Source organism: Euwallacea fornicatus, chromosome 12, assembly GCF_040115645.1.
Source record: "Euwallacea fornicatus isolate EFF26 chromosome 12, ASM4011564v1, whole genome shotgun sequence".
Classification (NCBI taxonomy): Eukaryota; Metazoa; Arthropoda; class Insecta; order Coleoptera; family Curculionidae; genus Euwallacea; species Euwallacea fornicatus.
Genome location: NC_089552.1, coordinates 682,335 through 708,323, shown reverse-complemented (window position 1 = coordinate 708,323; position 25,989 = coordinate 682,335). Strand labels below are relative to the sequence as shown.

Sequence of the window (25,989 nt, the reverse complement as noted above, 5' to 3'; positions counted from 1 at the left end):
TGTGACGCGGCTAAGTTCGTTTCTCCTTCGGTACTTGTCCCGTGTGCGGGCACGTCTGGAGGTGTCCAAAATCGGCGCTGACGCAATGGATTTTGGACAGTTTGAGCTTCTTTTCAACGGGATTATTTTCGGGCGTTAAGAGGTGTGTTAAAACGGAATAAATTTTCATGGTCCGTCCCTGGTAATTTTTTACGTCTGTCCGACCTTTCCCTGCAGACAGACCCAGGCATATGCATAATATATGCCCGGTAACATGTCTTATTCAACATTCGCGCTCCGCCCCAAGGCGTGACACGTAATTCGCTTATGTTGTGCCCTTTTGCCGAGCCGAGGCCCTTTTGATGTCACTCTGTCTACCTTCAGACACACGCGGACGCGTTCTGCTCGTTTCGGCCATGTGATTTTAGCTTCCATTATTCCACCAATAAGGAAATAGTTCTATCGTGGCTTGCTCTTTTAATTGTGCAGAAATTACTGCAATTTTATTGTTCCTGGGCGGCAGTAAATCAGAAATTTTACGTGCAGGGTCATGCCCCCCTAAACCTTAATGTCTGCTAAAAGGTTCAAACTTACTGAAAACGTCCCCGTTAAATCATATTTTCTTGGCTTTATGCGCCGGCGGACTAATAATTTAGTGGTTTATGGCGGTTTTTACTTTTACCGGAACGAAGACATTCATTCTAGTATTAAATTAGTTTCTATTTACTTCGAATTCGTGGCCCGAGAAGGTGAACCGAAATCGTGGTTTTTGTTAGTTTTAAATGGAATGTCACGTGTTGACAAGAAATCCAGAAACCCGATCCAGGAGCGATCAAGAAATTGCATGTTGGAAGTAAAGATTGCAGACCCGTTCACGTCTTCCGGACGGGGCCAATACCTTCGTGTTCGATCGGGCATCGTCGGAAGGATCATCACGAATGTCAACAATAGCTGTTTCTGGCCAAATCGAGGGGACGCTGATAAATTCTCCCGAACTGGAGAAACAGACGTTACACTTCTGCCCCGGTTAATAATCATGGCGATCGAATGGTCCTGCAAATGGCAACAAGGCGTGGTTCTTTTGTCTCGTGGCGTAGCACGGACAGCACGGAAAAGTGCGTTCGGATCTTGGAAACGTGACGTAATTGTCAACTATGCAATGTTGCCGATGTCCCGATTTTTTTACGTTCGGACGTTTGCGCCCAATTTACGGACTAGAACTGACGGACCCCGTTGTCTCTCCCTCGTCGAACCGTTCGCATTGCTCGCACTGCGGGCATTTTCCTTGGGTTTCGGCTAAATCCTGCTACGTTCTCAACCGGCGAATGCAGTCAAACATTATTAACAAATTTAGCTCCAAATAATCCAAATTAACGCCCCGAAAGAGAATGAAGTTAAACTGTAATTATCGCTACTGCGGGTTAATTTGCTATTTGTTCTTTGCCACTTGGTGTTTATCAATAAAAGGCAGAATAAAATCCGGCGAATAAAAATTGCCCAATAGGCTTTCGACATTAATTAACAGCTGCGCCGATAGTAAATAATAAATAATTAAAACAAACAAAGAGAGCTGGTTATTTATAGGCGAGTGTTTTCGCTTTATTCGGAACATGTTCAAACGATTTAGCTCGGCCGATAAAAATGCAAAATTAATTGCTTATTCTAATTAAATGCGATAATTATTGACACTATCGCCGGTTATTTTTACATTTCCTTCGATTATTATAAACATTCCGTATTAACATCCACTGCATGAAAAATTATTATTGTTATGGCTTAGAAGACGTCAGCCGCACTGATGGCCGGTAAATTATTAAGGTCGACAAATTTGCAAATCATCGGTAATAAATTGACAATCAACAGTTTCCCACAGGGTTCGCTAATCGTACCGTAAACGAGTGAATGGGTACCTTCGACTGCTTGTGCGACTGGTGGCGCCATCGATCATCGCGCGCCGAACCACGCCTAAAGCTGTCTGCTAAACAAACATATAATTATGTATATGAACCTCTGTTTATGGCCAAGACCTGTGATTACCGCTCAATGCCTTTATGCCCTGTTCACAGGGCCACCTTGTTGATCACCAAAATTGATATCGACTTAGAACAAGTGGAGAAAGTCATTGGTGTAGATCGCCGGGGGCCGATTTCGAATCGGGCAAGCAGACATTAAATTCACCCTATATAGGGATGGAGTTAGGTGTTTTGGAATATACACATTTTGATGATTAGCGGGGATACAGAGTTTCTAGAGCTTGGGGAATTGAGCCGCGTCCGCTCCATTCGGCCGGAATTAGCTAGCACTGACATCAGCGCTGATTCTTCCGAATACGCACGATCGGACACGAACGCACCGTCGGAGTCTGGAATGTGCAAACTGGTTCGCTAATCCGTTATTCCTAATGTCTGGTTTCTGGATGTTAGACGGGCCCCGCGAAGAAATTGTGCTCATCTGACCCAGATGAAATTGACGGGCGGCAGCCCATATTTCACATCATTTTCTTCCTCCAGAAGCAGCCGGCCATAAATCATGGAGACATTCCTAGCTAAAGTGCAAAAAATCAATTTATTCTTGTTACTGAAAATGGTTTTTTTGCACTATTACGGTTGTTGGTCGACTCACGTCATGTCGGGCGCAGATATAACTTTATTGCCCGCTGATTTCCTTCTTAATCAAGTTAGTGGACATTCGTGCCGATGAACATTAGTGACATGCTAGTGCCTACCAGGATTCTGGCTGTGTGGGTCCCTGAAGGTTAATAAATCGTAAACTGCAAAATTGTCGGGACACACAGAAGCTTCGCGCTACTTAACAATCGGAGCATCATAACGGCTTTCCGGATGATACGATTTTTAACGTACGGCCCTGACCGCAGTTGGTGATCCATAGGTGCGTTCGATGAGGAGGATCCGAGTTCGGGGCGCCGCTCAAAACCTCTCTAAGTTCGAACCTCCTTAGGAGGATACCGGCACCATAAATAGAATCAACAAAGCCTCGCAGTGTTGAGAAATCGAATACCGAAGACACATACTCATCCTGAGTGGGTGCCGACTATTCAATCTAAGTAGAAAGCGGTGTTCCTCTATCTAAATTACTTTCTTTATCTGTTTTTAGCTACCGTGCTGCCACTCTTTGGGTGGCGACTCATATAAATGGACAATAATGTCCTTTTAACACTTGATAAGCTTCGACGGCCGCTAAAATATTGGGCATCGTAGACGTACACAACAATCTCACCCGAATGTTTTATTTTGTTTGTGTGAATGCGAACTTCACCTTCCTAATCAAATAAAGTTCCCATGGGCGGCAGACAAAATCTTCGTGGTGTATATTTACAAGCCGTCCTTAAGCCCGTTAAACAGATCCTACCTTTATCCCGTGCCCAAAAGGTACCGCCACTTTGTGTTGTGGTTCGTCTCATTATTACCTACACAATGCCACGATGGGTACTTACATAGGATTAAGCGGCTTGTGGTAGCCCTATCTCGAGTACCCCGAACGGTACCCCATTATCTGTCCTTCAGCGTCTCTTTGTTCCCGGTGACAGCCCAACTTTAGGGCCGTTTGATGTGTTATTTATTAGACTCCTCATGACACTGTGTGCTAGCTAATGAAACACCTGCCAAATTTGCCAAAATTGTTAAAAAAGTGCACCTGCTAATTGTAAATTCTAGAAAACCAAACAAAGTTTAGGTTTCAGGTTGATTATGATTGGAGGTGTCCTTGTCCCGCGGTTCGGGCAGTGCTTTGGGGCCATTAAAAAATGAAATATGGATGTTTAATTGGGCATAACAACTAGGTATTGGGTTAGGCGGCGAAGGCGCCCCGTCTTCACGTCGTTAGATGCAGCTAGGCAGGCCCGTACTGGCGCTTTTTAATAGTTAAACGCCACAATCAATGCCGCAATAGAAATATTTCATCTTGAGGAGTTTGCGAGGAAAAATCGAAAGTTTTGGCATGATTTCAAGAGCGGCGAGACGTCACAGACGCTCGCTAAATTTCATGAAAGATTAAGTCGACGGGTATTTACTTGGAAGGTTGTTCAGAGAACTCCGACTGACTCGACTGCACCCCCCACGGAAACGTCATAACACCGGATTAAGGTGCAAATGTCTTAACGTCGCACTTTGGCGCGCGAATTCGAATGTGCGCAACAAGGAGCGAAGTAAGGTTTTGACAAATGTTAGATAATCCGGCAACAGCCCCCGTAAATCGGTTGATTTCAGGATGGTCCGATTTGCTTGCAATTCCGTATGCAAACATGTGGCAACGCGGTAGTGGAACATTTTCTTTGTGACCAATCGGATCACCGCGACAAATCCGCAAAATAACCAAAATCCGCACGTGAGACCACGTGAATCAGCCATGAGACAAAACAAAGGCGTAGTATTGCGATTTCCTCACGTTTGATTCAGTTTTCCCGAAAGTGGTTTAACTTTTGTCCCTCGCGAGGGACACTAATTCCTAGATGTAAGCACGTATATAGCTATTTAAAAATGTATCAGATCCGTACTGGCTGCGAGGCAGACTAAATATCGAAGTTTCGTCGGAGACCGAAATTTACTGCCACGTTTTCCTGGAAAAGTCTCATCGCATGCCGAGGAAAATGTCTTCCATATAATTTCCCGCATTTCGGCGCTACGCCCTTCGCTCCCTAACCGCTTTAAGCTCGTTTTCCTTTGCCGAAGGACTTGAAAGTTTAACGCTAACCGTGTCTGCGGGCGAATTGTAGTTTGCTCCATTCTCGCCCTTGCGGGCACCCGACACTGGGCCGCTTTTCGGGGCCCTAAGGTAATTTTCTAGTGTTAATACAACATTGAAATGGCCAGTAATGTTCTTAGGTGTTTGCTTTATGTGGTATTGTCACGCCAGAAAGGTATAAAATATGGGCCAGACACGCCAAGCTCACTCGGGGGGGAAATGTCGCGGGTGTCGGAATAACGAAAACAATCGTGCTTTCGCCTTTTGGAGGCGAAACGAGGAAATTATTTTCGTTCCTACGTCACGTCATTGAACTGGACCAATCAAATCGAAACAGAGATATGTGCGGCCCGTCAGAACTGTCAGGAACGTCAAAAATGCCGGCCAATCGGCATACGCACGTCTCGGTCGCGATGCGACTACCGAAATTCGGAGACGGGGCCCATTGTTCCCCGCTCTCGGGGGACAAAAACTTTTCCGAAAATAATTTATGGACACTTCTGGGAACTTGGCCATACGGCCAGTTGATTTCTGTCGCGACGAAGATGCCACGCAAATATTTGCACTACTACTAACGGGGGGACAAACACGGAGGGTACGACACTGCGAACTGGACCTAGGGGGTTGTTTTGATTATTACCCCGATTTCGGCGAGAAAAAGCGTTATAGAAAAATCAACCGGATCTAAGATAGATTCGAAAAATTCGGGAACGCCGCGGTTCTTCGCTACCACGTCACTGGCAGCCAAGCAATGCGCGCTGTTGCGACTTCCTCCAAATTCACCCATAGGCATTGATTAATGGCCCTAAATCACTTTTCGCAATGATCCCCGTAACAGGCCTATATATCCGAAGACAAATGATAATTTGAAGTTTCCGTGCTTTTTTTCTTTTAACACAAACGACTCAAAGTTTTCTCACGGCTGACCCATTACTCACACGATTCACCTTTTAAATCGTGTTTTTCGCCTCGAAATTGGTCATTTCCATCAACGTGGCGTGTCCGCAACATATTTTTCCGAACCAGTAAATACTCCTTTCGCATTACACTCTTTTTGTTCACATTAACCAACAAGACACCAATAGGGCATTCACAAAAGTGACCACTTCTCCAAATTGGATAGAAATGAGCTGAAATAATCTGTCCCTTGATGAGCTACATACCTTATCGCCCACCAATATTCTAGCTGACTTGCCCTATCAATCACCCAGTTGTTTTATGTGATGGCCCGAAGAGCTCTTATTAATTAGTCCAATAAAGCCAGAATTAATGATATGAATCTGCAAAGGAACAGGCTATATTTATAACACTTCCCGCGGGCATTAAATGAACACTTCAACAGAGGAAACGAGAAATCAGTGCAAAGTGCCACATGGGGAGACTCTTGTTAAAACTACTGCAATTTCGCTCCCATTGCAAGTTTCCTTTGTCGCACAGCGAACGCAAAAACTCTCCGATCCAGTGGTTCGATGGTATCAAAAAAACCATCGTTAACTCGACCAAACCTTCCCGAAACACACGAATAAATAACCATAAACGTATTGTTTTAAATTAATTTTATTCATAAAGATCAGCCCCGCTTTGTCAGACGCTGGCTCTATGGACTTACCAGAGGCGTAGACTGGAGGCGAGACTAATCACCGTGGTGACTTGTGCTAGCACCCGCATCGTTCACTCAAAAGTACAGAGCGCTGGCACCGTCGCGGTCGACGTCGCCCTCCTGTCATTGGCTGGCAGTAGATTTCCTGAAGACAAAAGGGAAGCGCGCTGTTGCCGGAATTATAGGAAATTCCGAGTGGTGGTACGCCCCTGAATTAGGCTTATGCATATAATAAGAAGGGCCTTTTGGAAACGGAGCCAATAAAAAACACAAAACCTGACGGAGTAAGATTTGTAGAGGCGCCTAACTTTCTCATTTGCTATGCGGAGTTTTCGGTGTATGCATGCAGGACCGGAACAAGTGGAATGATAATTCTGGGCCTTATTAATTCAGTAGTAGCGCCACCCTTAGCTGGGGCTAGTGAAAGGGAAAATCCTTGGATTCGGCAATGAAAAGGAATTTTTTCCAGATTATTTTAGTTGGATCGTTAATGGGACTCGAAAGACGGGTCGAACTGGACTTGCCCCGTGGATATTCCGGCAAATTGGGTATTGCTGAAGACTCCGCGGACCTTGAGCGGTTCGGCATGGACCGGTGGTATTTCTTCGTTTCATGTTTTCAATATCGCGCGTCGTTCGTCATTTCAATGTCAATTTTTTCCCCAGTCGAAAGCGAAGGTGCGAGGAATCAGAGCAGAAATTCGGACCTCTTTTACACGCCTTCTCCTGTTAGAAATGGCCTGTACGGTCGTGCTCTCTCCACGGAACGCCTTGTATGAATATCAATCTTCGCAGCGCTTGATCCCTACAAATTCCCTGAACGTTCTTGGTCGATTGAGTGGCTCGATTGAGCCGTCGTCGGGCGTGTACCTCCTTGATCTCGTCAGAGGCGACTCTGGCTAGCGAGGAAAAATTTACCGATTTTAGTTTAGTGATCAAAACGGACTCCATTTACAACGGAAGAAATACCTGTGATTCACTTATATACAGGGTAATAGGTGGAAAAATTCTTCCGCAGTTTTCGGGCTTCGCGAAGATGGGGAGCTAGCGGAGGTAGCGCAGCTTGGTGGTCCAGCCCGAAGCTGTATTTTGTCTGTTTAATGGGAATTTTATGCTGTTCGTCTATTAGAGCTGTCGTTATTAGATTCTACACGTCTCCTTTCATATTAAACCACATAATTTCCTATCTTGAACGCTGAAAAGTGCTTTTTAGCTCGCGGACGATAAGCGCGCCCACTTACTGCTACCGATTTCGTGCCTCAATCTCAACGGGGATATTACTTTGAAAAAAATTTTCGTGGGCAGTCTCACGATTCCCGAAAAACCACGCCCATTTCATCGTGCCTGCCCGAGAAACAAATGCGGAAACAAAAGGAACCTCGACGATTTTCGAAATTTACGAGACAAAAGATCATCGAGGGCTAAAACTGAAGGCACCAAATGGGGTGATAAAAAACGCACCAGCGCCACTCTGGCGGGGGGTAGTTTTTGGCCGGTACCGCCTGGGTAGTCGGTACCCAGAAAAAAAGGTGACATTTTAGTTCTTGAGATGGTTTATGGGGCATTTGGGCGACTTTTACGTTCGACGACAGGTTGCAGCAGTAATTCCTTGTTCATCTACCTGGGCGGCGGTATATAGAGACAATAGACCGACGTAAATCGTCCTACTGTCGAGCGATCGTTGTTGACACGGCCCTAAGACGTGCACACAAAGTGTTAAAAACGTCAAAAAGCCAAACAAACAACGCGTTTGTTAATAAGCCGTCAAACTGGAAGCCGCCATCTAGCGGCCTCGCGGCCAACAATTAACCATCTTTTTAAACGTTCATTAACAGAAACACAATTTTTCATTTAGTTTTTTGTCACAGAACAAACGAAAATCGAAGTAGGCCGGAGCTTTAATACGAGATCAAATATTTGTCCATGGCTGCCTTTGACTCGGGACCGCCATGTTTGCAGAACATTCTTTTGTTTACCCAATAATCAATTTGGAAGCTGCTGAAGAGCTCACCGACTTTGGTCGATGTTCCGCTGTTTTAGTGGCGATTTGTACAAGAGCCGCTCAAGTGGTGCGTTCGCGGAAATTCGCCATAAGTCACAAGAGCGAAGAAAATACACATGAAATGTGTTCGTACCACTCCATGTACTATATGTACCGGTCTTCGCTTAATTAAATGCTATTCCGCCAGTGGCGCACCTCAGGGAACTTCGCTTCAGGTTGCACCGTAAAGTGCGCATTTTCGTGCGAGGAAAAGGAGGAAATTTCCATCCTCCTAACGAGGGGGACAAGGACCGACAGACGAACCTTACAAAGTTCATAAAATGCGGTTATATCACAGGTTTATTGCTGCGTGATGTAGTCTGGACACTGCCAGAAAAGGCGATGATGCTGTGTAACAAATTCGTTTTACAGCGTCGATCGTAAAACTTGTTGTTATCTGCGCCATTGTTCTGGATCCGAGCCGCTGCGCCGTCCACGTTGCAGCTCGACCACAATTCTCGGTTTGGCTTAGAGACGTCCGATAGGATCGACGCACCATATCGACACGCAAGTAGGGAGGAGAGGAAAACTGATGGCGAATTCGGGCGTCCGTGCGACGCGGCAACATGGCCGACTGTCTTTGTCTTTTCGCGATGGTAAAACGTTTGACGGACGCGGATAGCTGTCGCCGGCCACATTTCCGTACTCGGTACGCGCCGGTTCGGGCGCCCGAATCCGCAATAAATCGGCCAGGGCTAACGCGGAATTTCCCACCCAAAAATAATCAAAGGTTCTGAACCTGCTAAGAACGGATTTCACACAATGGGTGACCCGAAACAGTGTGATTCTCGCAATCGACCTTTTCGGACCCTTAAAGACGAACCTCCGGAGAAGTCCTAATTTCGACGAACGACGTAAAAACGCAATTCGAGCAGCGCAATTGACAGGAGGCACCTTGTGAGTACCCCTCACTTGCGTGCTCGTAAAAAATTCTTAATTGCTTTGTTCCTCAAAACTTCCTCTTCAAAGGCCTGCTTTCAGACCCTGGGAAAAGGGATATTGAAATGGTTGCTTAAGGGTTAAGGCCTACTTAAGGAATCTTAAGTCCATCGGAACAAGAGAACAAACGCCTATCGCCTCCTTGGAGCAAATCTAGTCGACAGGATCTTGCACACCCCGCCTTAAGAACTCTTCGCCTAAAGGCGAGAATCGACAGAAATCGGTCCGGCTTTGACTTTACGGGCCGATGGAGCAAAAATTTATCGGCTAACAAAAAACTGTCTTTCAGGACACACTAGGATGGGCACGCATTAGGCTGATGGGGCATCTCCACGAAGACCGGTGCGTCGATATCTTGGTAAACAACGAGAGCCGTGAACCACTAACTCGGACATAACTAGAGGTCCGAATTGGGCCGGGAAACGTCTCCATTTTGATATGCGACAGAGGCGCATTCCGTCTCTGTCTTATCGAGGTCCAAATCAATATAAATCCGTAATAAGCAATTAGGAAGGCATCCCGATTTTTTAGAGCCGCCGTAAATGTGTTTTTTAATTATTTTTGGACCACCACGGTCGGGCTATAAAATTTTACATTTCGGCGCTTTCCTTTGGTTTTAAATCTCGCGATAGGGATTAATTCGTGCCAGGAACGGACTCTGGCGACCATTGGGACCTATTTCACGGAATTTCCGACCAAGGCGCGGCCCTACCCGTGGAACGGGTGCACAAAAATAATCGGGGAGGTGACGAAAAGCGGTAACACTGGCAACGTCAAACTGAACGAGGTAGCTGTGAATGAACGATGTGTGCCCTCCGTAAATGGTGTTGATTGCTTGCGCAATGAGGGCTCGTACCCTGCCATTCTACGCCTGTTAAATTAGCCCGAGCACGAAGTTAGTTCAGTGATTTTTAACGTACGAAAAAGTCAGTTTTAGGAACACTGGAAACCACGGCAACGTCAGACACAAAAATCGCAGGTGCGCGCGCAACGGCCACGGCCGTCAGACAGAAGAACCGCGTGCTGTTGCCAGTTTTTAGATTTTAGCGTAAAACTACGAAAAATCTTAACGTCGAAGGTGACCTGAGACACCTTTTTTTTGGTTTAAAAATGTCAATTGTATGAATAACATTAATTATTTTGCACCACTTTGTGCCCCAACGTTCCGGCTAATGGAAGAGAGGCGCTCTGTAATGAGCACATTTAAACGTGATGGACGTACGCAAAGTCCTTCTCATTGTCCAGTACATTTCTTTGTCGTTCCAACTTTGTGAAAGCACAACAGTTTTCAAATGCGGTCCTGTAACGAGCGGTATTTCGCTTTTGATCAAGCAGCTGATTTGAAGAGCACTTTTATTTCCTCGCCCTGTCTGGTATCAATAAATTCGTAAAAAATGAGGTTATGACATTTACTGCTTCTCATTAAATACTGAAACAATTATTTAAAAACTAATATGCCCACATTCATTCCGGGTTTATAGGCGCTTGATCATAAAGTGGCAGAATGGCGATCTTTCCTGCGCCGATGCTACTTCCTTTGTCATTTTTAATTAAACTTGAAACTGTGCTTCACGGTCTTAAGATGCGCCCTGGGCGCGATATATTTCATTCGCATCCTCCTTAGTCCGCCCCAGATCAACGAAGGAAACTGGCAGAACGAACCGACCCGAACGCGGCTTCGGACGGCGTCGGTTCAAGGTGCGACCGAGCTCACTTTTTAATTAAAAGACGCGACCGGACTGGCCCGGTTTGCGTTTGAGCTTGTGTGAAAAACTGAATGTATCGAAAAGTCAAGTAGTTGCGCCGCTTCGGAAATAGATCCCCCTGAACTGTTGGAGTTGTAATAGACCATGTTGTTCCCCAACCCCTTGATCAATAATATCTAGTAGGATACCACTTAAGTATGTTGTCAGTATGCATTTCTAAACTACATCTTTTTTATTTTCAGTTAAAAGAAAAGTCCATAGATTTCCTGGTACGTACCCTTTCACCTATTTATGTTAGCTTGTAAATTTGTAGTGATTCTTAAAGGACATCCTACTAGGTATTTAGATCGAATTTTATCTAGATCCAGTCCTGTGCACTTGTAGTTAGTAGGTATTTGTTTTTTGCTGTCTTTAGCGCATCGACAACAAGTAAAACCCGAGCAAAATCCTATCAGCACACAAATTCGATTAAAACGAAACCCCTAGATTACTTTTCCCCAGTTAAAACCCGAGGAATCTCAGTGAAAATCCAGTCGACCTTCGAACCCCCGGTAATTATCCTGCAGAATTCCGACGTCACTTGTCAAATATTTAACAGTTAACAATGGGGTGAGCAATTAAGGGCCGAAGCAGCAGTCGTGTTGTTTTAAGGGAAATATTTTTAAATGCGAGTTTAATTAGCTATAGATTAGTCTATCCTGGTTAAAGGTAATTTGTTTTTGGAACAAGTTAAGTGGTTTGGAGAGCAAGTATTCAGGGCACTGACTACCTGGGCGATCAAGACTTTGGAGGGACGGTTCGTTCTCGCCACCGGCGTCTCGATTATCGCGCAAAATATGGTTAATTTAGCAGAGTTTCAAAGCGGGCACATCCGTTCCTTGGATACCCTGAGAAGCGTAAAGAACGTTCATTTCGAACGTCCCCGACGTACAACAAATCATTGATTTGACAAATGTCAAGTCAAACCGGATAGACAGATGACAGATGTCGTTTGTCCGCTGACGAAATTTGCCTCCTGAGGTTAGTCCTGGCTAATGGCGGTCTAGTTGCCCTACGCGGGCTACCTCCTCAAAACTTCTCTTTCCGGAGGAGAGTATGCTGTCTCGTGAAGCCCCCCCGAAACGCAGCCAGTCACCGCGATACGCAACTCACCTGCTTCGTTAGTTGCGAGCTGGTCTCGTCGCACCGGCCCCCCTCGGCACGGCCGGCCTCGCCTGCGTCCCCGGGGAGGCGAATACTTAGGAGAAGCTACAGGGTCTCTGCGGGCTAGGCTCCCTTCGGTCCCTTCCGCGTTCCCTAGTCATTCCCTAGCAGAGCAACTTGTCGCGAGTGGTTCGGGAGTCGACCTCCCCTCAGAGCTGCCTCCTCCCGCCAGTCCCGTCGCTTCTCCCCGGTCAAATCCCGTACGGCACGGCCGCCTCCTCCCCCTTTGGTTCCCCGATGGAAGGCGCTTCTGGATTCAGAAATGGACGGAAAATGGCCGCCGAGAATTTTAATCGAGCTTCGCGTACCTGCCGTCGAAGATCGTCTGCTGACAAAGCTTTTCGATAATTATCCTTTGTTCGACTGACACTGCCCCAATATGTCTATTACGTGCGCGTTCGTTAAATAGACCAGCATTCCACGTGGCCATATCGAATGGTCATCTAAAACTGTTTCTCCTGTAAAACCAAAGCAACCAGGCGATAAGTATCTGAAGGTAGTATCGAAAACCCCGGTCATTTCGCTTAATAGATTGTCGAGGCCTGTTTACCTATCGGAGGTCTGTGACAAATCATTTCTTTATTCAAATTGACAGGTGTATGACGAGGCGATTTTTAATTGATAGCTAATCATTTCGGTTTGGGACTCGGTTGATCAATGACGTGTCATTAAAAACTGACTCTGGCCCATTGTGCTCCGGCCCCGGTACTATTTCAGATATTTTGAGCTTATCGAACAGGATCTCGATCTATAGCCGGACAACGAGCGTAATTATTTTTAATATTGTAATGTGTTAAAGGCGCCGATTCAGACACATACGTGGCAAAAAAGGAAAACGACAGACGTTGATTTATGTGAGCAGCAGCAATTTCTTTATCTTTGACAGATGTTGAAACGCGCAGAGTTATGGTCGGAGATGAGGAATGCGAAAAAACGCGAAAACGTCTGATTTGGTTAATATTATGTAGTCTAATGCTGACCGATCGGGCTGCCCGCCGGGGGGGGGGGGGGGGGCATCTCCAAGGAACTGCGGCGAGAACGAAAATAAGACCTTAAAGGGCGTCGGTTGTTCGTAGGAACTAATCTCGTTTACCCCCAGCTTAAGTACACGGGAACGTGTACCATAATGCGGGGTTTACATGGGAATTATCACCTTTGCATCTGTAAGTTTTCATGCAACAAATTAGAGCAAAAGGCGCAAAGCCATACAAGATAAACGCGAGCTGAAGGGAAACGTTGAGGCGTAACGTGGAAAGGGAACAAAGTCGTTTCCTGGACAGAACGACGCGATCCCCGCAACGAGACCACGGAACTCCGCCATCTTCCTTCCCGATGAGTGACGCCGCGGGCCTCGCGGTTACGTCACCGAACGCCGACTCGCACGGCTCACGGTCACGTCACCGGGGAGTGAAATCTACCCATGAAAATACCGATGGTTTTGATTTAAAGAGGCACAATCGCGCCCGCAACGAGACAAATAATACAAATTATGTAAATATCTCGGCAGTTAAAATTTCGAGGGTTCATTCGGGTAGCGCTTAAAGTTTCACGTGGGAGCGTCCTTCTACTTGGAGGCAATTACTATCGATTAAACGCTAATTAAATAAAACACTAAAGCACCCATTTCGACCACTGGCCGACGCAGCCAGTCACAATCGGTCATTTGGAATAAAATAGAGTATACTCATCATGAGCCTTTGTCGGTTGACCCCAAGATCATCGATCCATCTCATTAAGTCACAGTTATACGTGTTGTTTACATATCAAGCCGATATCTCTTATTAAAATTATTATGATGCTCTCCACGGTCGATTTAGCGTCGGAAAGACATTTCCGATGTCATATTTATAACTTTTTCTTGTGTTTGGCGGCAACAGAGGTCATTATTTCGATTTTTCTGCCCCCGGGTGTATTACAATTATTTTAACGATCTTGTGGTGTTTGTAATGTCGGCCATCATCCTCGAGATAAGACTCGTTTCGGATAATGAAGTCGTCCTTACTCTGGCGCAAATTGACCGGCAGTCATCAATCCCGGTACTGCTCAATACGCAGATTTCTTCATGTTTCAGCAACGTTCTCGAATTAATTGATCGCCACTTTTTGCGCACGAATTCAGGACGTTCTTGGAGAAATCAACGTTCAATTATGTGGACGAATCGTAACGACGATCCGCCCCTTCGCAGTGCTCACCCTGTACGACCAAGTACCGCCCTGAGCTTCTGATCATGTACGTATGTACTTAGTCGCGGGGCATCCGAAGAGTTTTCAGCCGCAAGTGCGAGAGGCGAAAGCAACCCCTTCAAGGTCCTCTGAGAGGCCCAATCTCTCCCTTCTCACCTCATAGCAGACGTCTGGACGTCGTCAAATTTCCTCTTACCGAGAATTTACTCCTGGACGCTGCCCAAAGTCCGTGGACGCGGATTCCGAATCAAAGTATGTCCGTCCGGCTTTCGGTTACTTCAAAACTATTTAGCTCCCCAACGTGCTTCCCCCCTTTGACTGACGGTCATACTAATTCGACCGTCCCGAATAAGCAGAGCAACTCTCGCGGTTCCCTTGTACGACCGACGTGTCCCCTCCTGGACGGTTCCACTGCCCCCGAGACTGTCACTGTACTTTGTCTGGATTCGGACCGCAGCGGTTCGATTTGGAACGGCCGGAGTCTCCCTTTCGGACTCGAAACTTTTTCGAAACTGGACTGACAGAATTAATTTTCGAACTCTGACAGCGAGGGTGCCGCGTTCGGACCTCGGTCGACGGCGTTTGTCGCCGTTCATTACGCTCCTAGTGCGATAAAGCAAATAGAGCTGGAATCGTCCTAGATCGCAGCAAGTAATAAGTGCCTGCTGCGTAACTGACAATGTCCGAACCAATGGCGATGAAGGTGATTCCACAACAGGTGATTAAGGTATTCCAGAGGTATTTTAATTTTGACATAAAAGATAAATTATTAGCAAATTAACGTGAAGCCGCACATAAAACTTTGTATTATAATGCGTACGTAATGAGATTTTATTCGGCTCATCCATTTATGGACTCTCTCGGCACATACGGTCATAAACTGATTCATCTCGTAAAACACTAAATTACGCACTCATTACGTAAATAACAATTACGCATCCGGTATTTTTTTTGTTTTTTTTTTTTTTTTTAAATCTGTCACCGTTTTTAGACGTTCGCCGGCGTCGGGTGGTGCCGTCGGTGCGTCCCCGTGCGCGGCATTTTTTTCACGAACAAGTGAAACTTTTTCGCCCTCGCGGGGCTTATTACGAAAGCCAATCAAAAATCGATATAGTCATCACGCATTAATTCGTCGTTCTAAAAGGAAAAAGGAAGAAAAAAACGGCCGTACCGTAAATTAAAAATCCGCGATCCTCCTCGCGTACCGGATCTAATGCCGCCCGATTCTCGATTTTCTCGTTAATATATCGTCATTCTTTACGACGTCCGAAAGGACTTCAAAACGGCCGCTCGGCAATGCTCGTCGAATACAAAAATCATACGGTATTATCGATATTATTTATACATCTATAAAAATCGCCACACGGTGTGAGGTTCGAAATATTAAAATTACTTTCGTAAAAATAATTAGCGAGTCTCGTCAACGATCGGCAGAGTCAGTTAACCTCAAATCGTGCATAATTTTCGCGTTTATATGCGAAATGTTGTGCCTTTTCGTCCTATGTGCCGAGCCGCTCTAGTCGCTTCTCCGTCCAGCCCTCGGACCCTGCCTCTACCGTCCTTCTCTCCCGTTCCAACGCATGCCCTAATTGGACATTAGAACAAACATTCGGTATAACGACGATCATTACCCTTAAGCCCCGGCGACTACTTAAACCCCATAAACCGGCTATCTTCGTCTTGATCTTCACACCATAAAATTCGGACATTCCATCGAAAAACATCAAAGCTACCCGGGTGGCCCCTACCGTTGCCCTTTCGAACTAAAAGCAGCGAACTCCAGGTTAATAGGATGTAAAGTCTTTTTTCAGCTACCGTTGAGATAAGAGTACAATCGGCCAACAGCACTGACCGGCGTCCGATCTCGGGACGGAGAGTCCGATATCCAGCCGGGTGCTTGTGAGCTTTTAACCGCAATTGCTTATTAGGCCGGTCGTAGTGATAATACAGTACTTAAAAAGTGTTGAAAAGTTAAGTAATTTTAATGATGCGGCAACTTTGAGAGAGAGGGCACTGATAGTACCTGATCGTAGGTATAGGCGGTTTCAGTTGCTTAGCATACCGGGTGTCCCGAACGAGAAGCGAGGCGGCGCCGGGGGCATCAGCTTAAAGTCAAATGGCTCTTTCGAGGGAATTGCGAAGGTTCTATCTTGAGGCGGTTAGAAGCGGGGTAACGGGAGCCCAGGAGGAATTCCGTAGCGAGCTGAAAACCGCGCTCGTCGGAGACCACCTATACCGCTCTGCGTTCTCCACCCTGTAGCACATTCGAGCCACAATCTCTCGGCCAGATTATTCCCAGAAAGGAGGGAATAAAAATTTTACTGGAATAGTTTATTCGCCGTTGGGACGGCTGAAAATTGTTTCGAATCAAGAATCGAGATTTTTATCACTCGCGCCGATGACAGAAATGCGGTTTTATGCCTCTTTAATGATCCGACCTCTATGAGCCAATAAAATCCTTTCATGACGGTATTTACAGGTTTTTTTCGAAATTCATTAGAGGCGGATTTTAATTCACTTTTTAGGCCTGTCTTAGTGGATTACCCTTCGGGATCTAAATTCATTATGTGGGGCAGCTGGCTCTTCAAGCTCGGACCGACCTAATTTAATGCATATTTACTATATGGAATTAAAGTGCCTAAAAACCTTAACAAGCGATGATATTATACCGCATTATGCATGCTAATAATAACTTTAAAAAAAGTCGCTAGACTACTTAACGACCGGCCCTCGTATAGGTGTCTCGCAATCGTGGTGCGTATGCGGTGAACTCCAGCGGTAGTTTTTGACAATTTTTTGCGCACGCCACTGAATTTGGTACATAGCACTCTTGGACACCCAAATTTTCGCACGAAGCGTGCGGAAATCGGGGCCGTACCCGGCACCTTCAGAAAGATACGGAACGTAGCTAGGCAGTGAAGATCGGCCAAAGCTACTACGGTACTACACCGAATTCGGCACAAACTGCTAGTTAAGTGTAACGAATCGGGCGATTTCGGACGGGAATTTGTCCGGGACTGCTTCGCCTATGCAGGCCCGCCGTAGAACACTTACTGGGGTACTCGCGCCCCCCGTTGCGCAAGAGAACCACTGTACATCGGGAAAAATATCATGTCGGTTGGTACTTCGCGGCGTTTACTAAAACAATCTCTTTTTTGCAGACGATACTAAATTCGATGCACAAATACCAGCCGAGGTTCCACCTGGTGAGGGCGAACGACATATTGAAACTGCCCTATTCGACGTTCAGGACCTACGTGTTCAAAGAAACTGAATTCATTGCGGTGACCGCCTACCAGAACGAAAAGGTAAGTTTGCACTTCTCTAAGTGGCCAGCTTTTCACTGAATACTGTCCAAGTTAAGAGGTTTGTGCCTGGTAATTGCAAGAAGATGGACAATAAAGACGAGTGAATGACTGTTATTATCTGCCTCACAACTTACTTACCTGACAAAAAGTCTTAGTACGGCTATGTTCCGCTGACATCAGCGCCACTTCCGAGAACAAACGTTTTTCTATCTCCGTTTAACATCGTCTAATTATCGTACGACATAGATACTGTCGTGCTGTAATCTGTACCAAACGGTGTCGTGGCGCGGTACCTTTCAACTTTTTCTCGCAGTCTGCATTTTTTCGGTCACTTCCTAGAACTAATTAGGAGTCGTTATTCCAACAATGTTCAGAGAGAGAGACAGAGAGTTATGGGACGTTTAAGACTGTTTAAAGGGCAATTAAGTCCACGGATGAAAGCTCAGAGTGACAGAGTACACGCAGCTAACGTCCATAGGTGGCGCACCGTCGACCTATTGCATAATGCTTGTCGTAATTAGGGCTTTATCTCGGTTTTCATTCGTGTGTGTCGGAATATTTGGACGAATTCGTGGGTGGTGGAGCGTTCCTCGACTCGTTTTCCCAGTGAGCCCTGGTACGGCCCTGGCGCTTCGGTCGGTTTGACACTAAGCTTCAGATCAGGACGTTCTTTCTCCTTCGAACGCTCCGCCTTCGTTTTCGGAAGAAACCTACGGAGAAATATATATATATAGTAAATAATTTTTTTGCCGGGCAGAGTTTTTCGCAACGGAGTCCCTCTCCTCTCAGAACGTCCTCCGACTAGCCTGTCCGCTATGCCGTAGTCCCCTTCCAAGGTCTCTTCGAGGAATATTCATTCAACGGATCCCGCATAGCCGGATATCCACCAGTTCGAAACGGACGAGCATGTAACGAACCTTATTACTCCCGGTGGAGAAGTTTGGGCCGCCGGCGGCGACGGCGACGCGGTTTTCCACCAGGGATGGTGGCGTTTTTCCTCCCCGAATGGATTTTACGAGCGTCGCAATGCGCAATCGCCCAATCTCCGCCGACACTTCGACCTGATCCGGGGCGGCGCGAGAAAAATTTCGCAAGCAAATGATTTTTTTCTTGCGCTCCACGGTTTATCAGTTTGTTTCCGGTAAACGGGCATCCTACAGACGTGGCTTTGCAGTTTAACTACCCAATAAATCGCCCATAACCGTACAGGTGCAAAAGCTGCTTGCAGAGTGACAAACCATTATGTTGCATATTTATAAATTCAGCGTAGAGACCCATTAGGAGGTACACAATGGGCCATATATTATTTACAAAGGCAATACGTAGCGCAAATTAAAAATTAAAAAGAATCACACGAGTTGTATAATGAGCTGTAAAAGGTTGTAATAAAGTCAACAAGGATTGAATTAAAATTCTTCGACGAGTTGTTGCGCGGTGTAGAAGGAAATGCCGCATTTTTAGGTGCTTTTTTGCGCCAGCAGCATCATATAGAATTGCAAATATGTCACAGATTGATTGGTGCAGATAATAAACCACTTTCGAGTCGCCATGCCGAGTCAATTGAACGTGTTCGCTCTGTTTCAGATTACCCAACTAAAAATCGACAATAACCCATTTGCCAAAGGATTCAGGGACACGGGAGCGGGGAAGCGGGAAAAGAAGTAAGTATCTAATGTTTCTATATTAGGGAACGCTCAGTGTAGCCATACCAAAGCCGATTTCCCTTTAGGGATGAGGCAATATATTTAAACAGCATTAGCCATCTCATTGTCTCGTATTAGGGGGTCAAAAAAGCGCCTTGTAATTTTAAGGTCAGGCTTTTAACGCATTAGTGCCCTTCGGGTTTAATACGAGGGACAATTTTATCAGACACCAGAAGGGTGGGTTTTTTATAGCTTAATTTGCGGCCGTTTGTTATTTAGTCGCGTCTTCAGCTACGCTGAAAACTTCGTCCTTATGGAATTCGAACCTCTCGCCAACCAGGAAATTGCAAAAAGTTCTGCGTTTCGACGTGAAAAGCCGTAAGCTGGATTCTCGAGCTCGGATTAGCCCGGTTTTCGGTCCAGTCCCGGAAAGCATTATTCTCCCTAATGAGTTTGTAAAAAGTTCTCGCGCTGCCTGCTTGAATAAGTCTCTGGTGCGTCCGAAGTACGGATCGCTGCGCCTTCAAAAGTCAGATAAACTAAATTAAGTTAAAAAGGGCCGAAACCTGCATGCAGATCGGTTGGAACTAGTCGAGTTTAGAAGGTACCGAGGAATAGCCATCCTCGGGTCTCCTCGGCCGTTGTCGGAGGAATTGCTACACGCGGCAGCGCTCGCCGAGACGGGGAAACTGACGCGGGCGCGGGCGAATTCGACCTATATCTGGGAAATACATCGTACGCAGTACTCACGAGCGTCAAACGTTTTCTTGGAATGTCGGATCGGATTTTTTCAAATTTCGAAACGGCACATCGCCGAGCTCCCAATTGCGCAACTGCGTTCCAATCTGACCGACTTTCATCTCTTGCGATCACCAAGATTCACGCCGTTGAGCTCGAGAAACGGACGCTGCGTACCATACGTTCGCGTAAAATACCAACTTGATGGAAGATCGTTTCGAAGGGATTATTCACGTTCACCGCCATCTCTGGGGGCCCTTCGATGGTAGTCGGCAATCGAGGAGCGAAGAAGTGTCCGCACTTAGACCTTCCAAAATGGCCCTTCGATGTTCCCGACAGTGAAAGCAAAAATTTGATCTCGCTTCTCGGAAGACACGAGACGAAGTCTGGTGCCCTAACAGGGGGGTGGATATTTAAATTAGAGACCACAACCCCGCGAGGATCGTTTCAAATTAACCCCGGCATTTGCTTAAGGTCGCGGCGAAACTCTAGGGCCCCGAAAAGGGCACGGGACGTGTCCTAAGCACCGCGTTGAATATCTTATTCATACACCACAGGTCGCTAAGAACACCAGGGAAATGTGGATACGTATATTTCGGCCTTAACAAAGCTGAAACAAGTGCACATTAGAAATTCTAATGCGAAATCGATAGAGGGGGCAGAGCGGGAGCGTCGACCCCGAATTCGGGTTCTTTATTTTTCAATTTAAGACGTCTTAATCGCGTTATCAATCGGGGTAGTGTGTAGTTTGGGCAAATGTTGGCCGACAGGTCCGACCCCTCCGGACGATTGATTGCCGCACTTTGTTCTTTAGGACGGAAGCTGATTCCAGGGCAAACATGGAAAAATAAGCGAAAAACTGCCCCCGGAGCTGTGGGGTGACTCATTCCGAATCTAAATAATTAGTTGTGTCGCGTCGTCTGCTCACTTATCTATCATTTGCATTACGCACTCTTAAAGGTTACCAGAGCGCAATCATCTCGGTGGTTGGTTAATTGAGCCTCTGATATAAATCGCCACCCTTTTGTCCCGACTCGGCTTTACGGGACAGTTGTACTTTCCCGCACTAGTGCGTTCGCCGGCTGCACGAAGACTCGAAACAACTGTTTTCCCTTCGTGCGCGGCGGCGACGTGCGTTAATCGCGAGTCGACGTCCAAGACGTCAGGATCCGTACTTTTTTTTTTTGGTGTGGCCACCCTGTATAATTTTTTTATTTGTTTTTTTTACCTGAACTCCTCATTTTATAGGGCTATTTCTAAAAATTGTTACAGACAAGCCATGTTGGCGCAACGGCATTCCGACGAGAAAATTTCCCATCCCCTTCCGGCGCGCATGTCCGCTGATAGCAGTACGGTGTCCAAAACGGACGATGGAGAATTGGACGTGGTAGGCACGGCGGACAGTCCTCGGCCTAGTTTGAACGCGTCTACCCCAGTTGCGTCCAGCGTCAGTCATAGCGGTAAGTTATCCGTCAGTCTCTCGTCGATTTATTCCTCCGTGGCTACCGCTTTAGGGAGAATTTGATCATCGTAAATTTGTTGATTTCAGGTGCAGAAGACGACTCCATTCGACGACGCCTCCACGACGACAGCGGCTCCGAATCCTCGTGCAGCGAATCTCCTGGAAGTACCGCGTTTCGCCCTCGCCCCTCCTCGCCCAAAGACTCTGCAGCCGGCCCCTCGAGTTCGAGCGGAGAGTATCCTTCGCCCAACATCAGTGTGGGACCTCCAATTCATCCACCCCCTCATTTACTGCCGTACTTCTACCCCCCGGGTATCTACCCCGGCGCCGCCGCCCACAACCCGTTTGGTCCCTCGCTGAACTTATTTACGGGCGGTCACTCTCCTGCGGGGATGAACCCCAGTTTACTGTTCAACGCTCAGCTGGCCCTCGCCGCCCAGCATCCCGCCCTGTTCAGTCACTACCAGAATTTGGCCCATCCAAACCCCCACCATTTGTCGCCCACGTCTCCCATTCACAACCACCTGAAGGGGGGACACAGATTTACACCCTACACCTTGCCTACAAGTACCGCTGGAGGGGGGATGGGGAGCGCGTTCGAAACGGTGACTCCCAGTTCACACACGCGCAGTTTGAGCAACTCCCCGAATAGTACTAAAATAAGGGGCGCATCGCTGTCGCCCCCTTTAAGAGCGAGCACAGTGTCGCCCAAACCTGAGACCGCGAGTTCTCCTAGTGATTTGAAGAGTATAGAGAAGATGGTGAATGGACTGGATGTGAAGCATAGTAGCGAACTTACCGGGGACGGTGCGGGTGATAAATAATAGTCGGTGCTAAAGGGGTGAGCGTATCATTTTGTGTCGTTTCTTTGCCGTACTTCGTGAGGAGCCTTATTAGGGGATGCTGGTTCCTAGGGTAGCAAGGAAGAAGGCTCTTTATCCGGGATGTGTTTGCAATATTAGGCAATAGAGTGTGCTTTCACTAGAGGCGGTCGCATGGTGATGGAGGCCTCATTGATACTGTTTCCTAAAAATGAAAGTTTTATGGGCGTAAGTGTGTTTTGCGTGTACAGTGGGGGGAAAACTTTTCAGTCCCACAACGGCATGTCCACTGGTAAAGTACCTATATGATAAGTAAATGATAATTCAATGGTGTGCTTAGTTAAGCAATTCCACCGTTAGTCACGAATAGGATTGTGAGCACGGAAAAACCTAGATTCCTCGTTCGACTTCGCTCAGCTCCAACCAGCGTGCGGTAAAGCGTCACTTTCCGTACTCGCTCAAGTGCGAATTCGTCGAAATCTCAGTGGTTAGTCGGTGTCAGCAATCGACTTTGACGGTAAACTTTCCGAAGCCACGTGAGACGCGTCTTGGTCTCGGACTCATTCTAGAGGCCGAAACTAGGAACGAGAGTTTAATTGCTTCTACGAGGCCAAGAAGACGACATTGCGCAAGTCTCGGTCTCGCCAAGCTACCGGACAGAGACTTCCTATAATTTTCCAACGATTTTTTCATTTTAAATGTGATCATGGTAACCTGAAAAAACACGAACTGGAGAGATTGACTGAAGTGTGGATTAATGGGAATTTACGTTGATCATTGTCTCATGCGTACAACAACAATGACAACAATTAATTTTGCTGTTATTGTTGTGTGTGTGTGTGTGTTGTGTAAGAAACCTAACAAACAATGAATGGAAATTGGGATATGTACTGGGGGCATTTGTTACAGGCCTTGTGCTTTTTGAGGTACAGGATGTGGAAAAAATTCCATTTGGAGATCCCCCCGTAAGTTGATGTTTTTTCAGCGACGGTTTATGTTGCTACGAAGTTCAGGTTAGTTCGGGTTAGTGAGCTACGAGCTTCAGGTATTTCGAGTTGTCCCGTCCGGAGGTTTCAGGAAAGGGGATGAATTTTTATCGTTATTTTTATTTATTTCATCATTTATTGTCAATGACCGAACCAAGCAGTTCGGAGGGAAATGATCAATTTCACTGAATTCTACCTCACAAAATCTCCCGAATAGCGTTTTTTAATTTTCCAAATTTTTCGTCCGCTTTAGCAAAAATTATATGAAGTTGGCGAAAACCGCATCCTTCTACTCTCACTAATGAGAGAGAGAGAGAGAGCTACACGGCAGAGACAACGAGACGAAAAATGATACCCAGTGTCCGTGCGACGATACAAAAATGTTTTCCTCGATTTCGGATATCTCGTAATTTTCAAATTACACGAACTTTTTCCTGATTTTCCACGAAATTCGCGACCCCCACCGCGGACAACCACCGACCAACTGGTGTCACTTGCCACCGGCCACGTTGAATTATCATTTCACTTCAGCGTATCTTTGAATTTGCCGATTCACTTTCGGACATCATTCGGAATTCCGAGCAAAAGTGAGTGTATGTCCCTTTTAGCCCCGCTGCACCTGCATTTCCCGATAAAAATTTCCTTTTTTTAGCCTCTGAGCTGTGCCCATTGGAACACATTTTCCTGACTTTATTATAATACATAGAGTGCAATAGTACGTAATAAACAAAATTTTCGATTTTCAGAGCTGTAAATTTTAAACGCCCTGTATAATACTTGCAGAAACTCCCACCTGGAACGTATAATATTGTATTTACCTATATCGTTAAGGCGCTTCTATCAAGACGATTGTTAAGCTTATAAAGCCAGAGTACAAACATTTATACATAACTATTAGGTAGGGAAAGTAATGGTTCATGTATTCGTTGGTGCTTATTTACACTCTCAATTAGCGGCAGGCCTCAAATATACTGGGTGAGTCAACGTAAACGAAAGGTTTTACCAGTTGCCTCTCTGTATATTCTCGTTCCGGGCAGTTTGACCTGTAGTAACGTTTTCGTTTTGTTCGACAAGTAATTTGACTATGTAGACTGTGTTAGTTTCCTTGCGTTTCTGTGGAGTTTACATTGCAGAGATCATAGTACAGAATGTTCCTTTTGATAAGTCGTAAATGATAATAATAATTAAAACTTTGTATATTTATTATTATTATTATTATTATTATTATTAGTTCTAATAGGAAGATATTTTTTGTACATAGTGTTTTTATGTTGAAAACCCTGTAAGAAATTGTATATTGACGCTGAGAGAAATTGTACCATACCTACCGCAAATCATATAGTATTTCTGTTTTGCCAAAGACAGATGTTGAATATAAATAAAGGCAAGTTGGACGAGGCTCTGGTGTCCAGAACACGATTGCATAGGCAGATTGGAGGTATAACGAATGTCTCGATAAATTTTCGCCTCAAAAGGCCGAGGAGCCGAGGAAAATTTCACATCGGAGAAAATGATCGATGTCGGAAAGATTTATCGATATCAATCGAGATTCGGCGTCCGTTGTGCGTCCTCGGCAAGCTTCGAAGTGTCCAAACACGCATGCGTCGCGAGGCGAAAATTTACCGAGGCCGGTCCCATATGGACGTCCTCATGCACCGCGAGCATTTAGTACGAATTCGCTACATCTCTGATTCCGGGCGACTGATTTCTTTGTTAACAAAACCCACCGAAAGCATCTCAAGTCGTAGCTCCTCGTTTTATTTGTTGACTGTAGGTATACATCCCCTTATAACTTAAAAAAAAAAAGATACTTTTACGATATTATCCCTGTATATCTAATAGAAAACCCCGCTGAAATTTGTAATTTATTCAAAGTGTATCAAACAAGTAGAAAAGAGAGACGAAATAAACAAAAAATGTGAATTGTCGCTGTGTATATGTCATTTACTTTTAAGAAATAAAGAAATTAATACCTAATCGAAGCAAGTTTTATTCCTCTCTGTATCGACGGGCCATAAATGAGTCCACAGTCGAGTAGATACGAGATAAATGTCCATTAGGAAAAAGGCCAATTGGCTCACGCACACTCGCATCGAATACAGGGTGTCGCATTCGGAATAAATGGGCCGAGTTTAATTTGCAGCGCTTATTAATTATTTTTTCCGGGCAATTTGATTTGTGATTTAAAGAGGGGAGACCACTCTCCATGCCGACAAGCGAGAGAGATTTTTTTTTAGGTGCCTAATTACATTAAGCAGCATTAGCTCAATTACCCCTAATAATCTTGCATCGCGAAGGAAAAGACTTCGAAAGTATCATTACCTTGTTAAGTCCGTTAGAAGACAATCAGTCCCCGAGCGGGCCCCTAAAAATTAATTCAGACGATCTAAATTAGAAAAACATGCTTCAGTAAAAATGTTTAATGCGAGTCTTATAAGAAAGGGCAGGAGGTCCTGTTGAACCTCGGCAGACGGTTTTTGCATCGGCGGCCGCGTCTCGTCGACGCCACTGCTCCTCGTAGACGACGTCTGCGCGGGAAACTTACGTACGGCCAGTTCGGCCAGCTACGCGCACCTTCGGCCGCCCCAAACCGGTAGTGGGCACAATAACCGAGAGATGACCTGCGCGGGCGAGAAAATGACATTTCCATCAAATTTTCCGCGTTGGCGTTGACTGGACC

The 25,989-nt window shown here is 45.9% G+C and overlaps 1 protein-coding gene across 7 annotated transcripts in view; it reads left to right on the top strand.

Moving 5' to 3' along the window:
* Positions 1–25,286, top strand: part of bi (bifid) — a 53,376-nt gene extending 28,090 nt beyond the window's left edge. For 3 of the 7 annotated variants that reach the window (XM_066288108.1, XM_066288106.1, XM_066288107.1), the window contains 5 exons: positions 11,208–11,234; positions 17,513–17,659; positions 19,244–19,320; positions 21,307–21,500; positions 21,590–25,286. In XM_066288108.1, coding sequence (XP_066144205.1) covers positions 11,208–11,234; positions 17,513–17,659; positions 19,244–19,320; positions 21,307–21,500; positions 21,590–22,326 — 1,182 coding nt within the window. In that variant the 3' untranslated portion in view covers positions 22,327–25,286. The remainder of the gene's footprint in view (positions 1–11,207; positions 11,235–17,512; positions 17,660–19,243; positions 19,321–21,306; positions 21,501–21,589) is intronic. The other 4 variants (XM_066288111.1, XM_066288110.1, XM_066288109.1 and 1 more) reach the window with 3 other exon arrangements.
* The last annotated feature ends 703 nt before the right edge of the window (positions 25,287–25,989 follow it).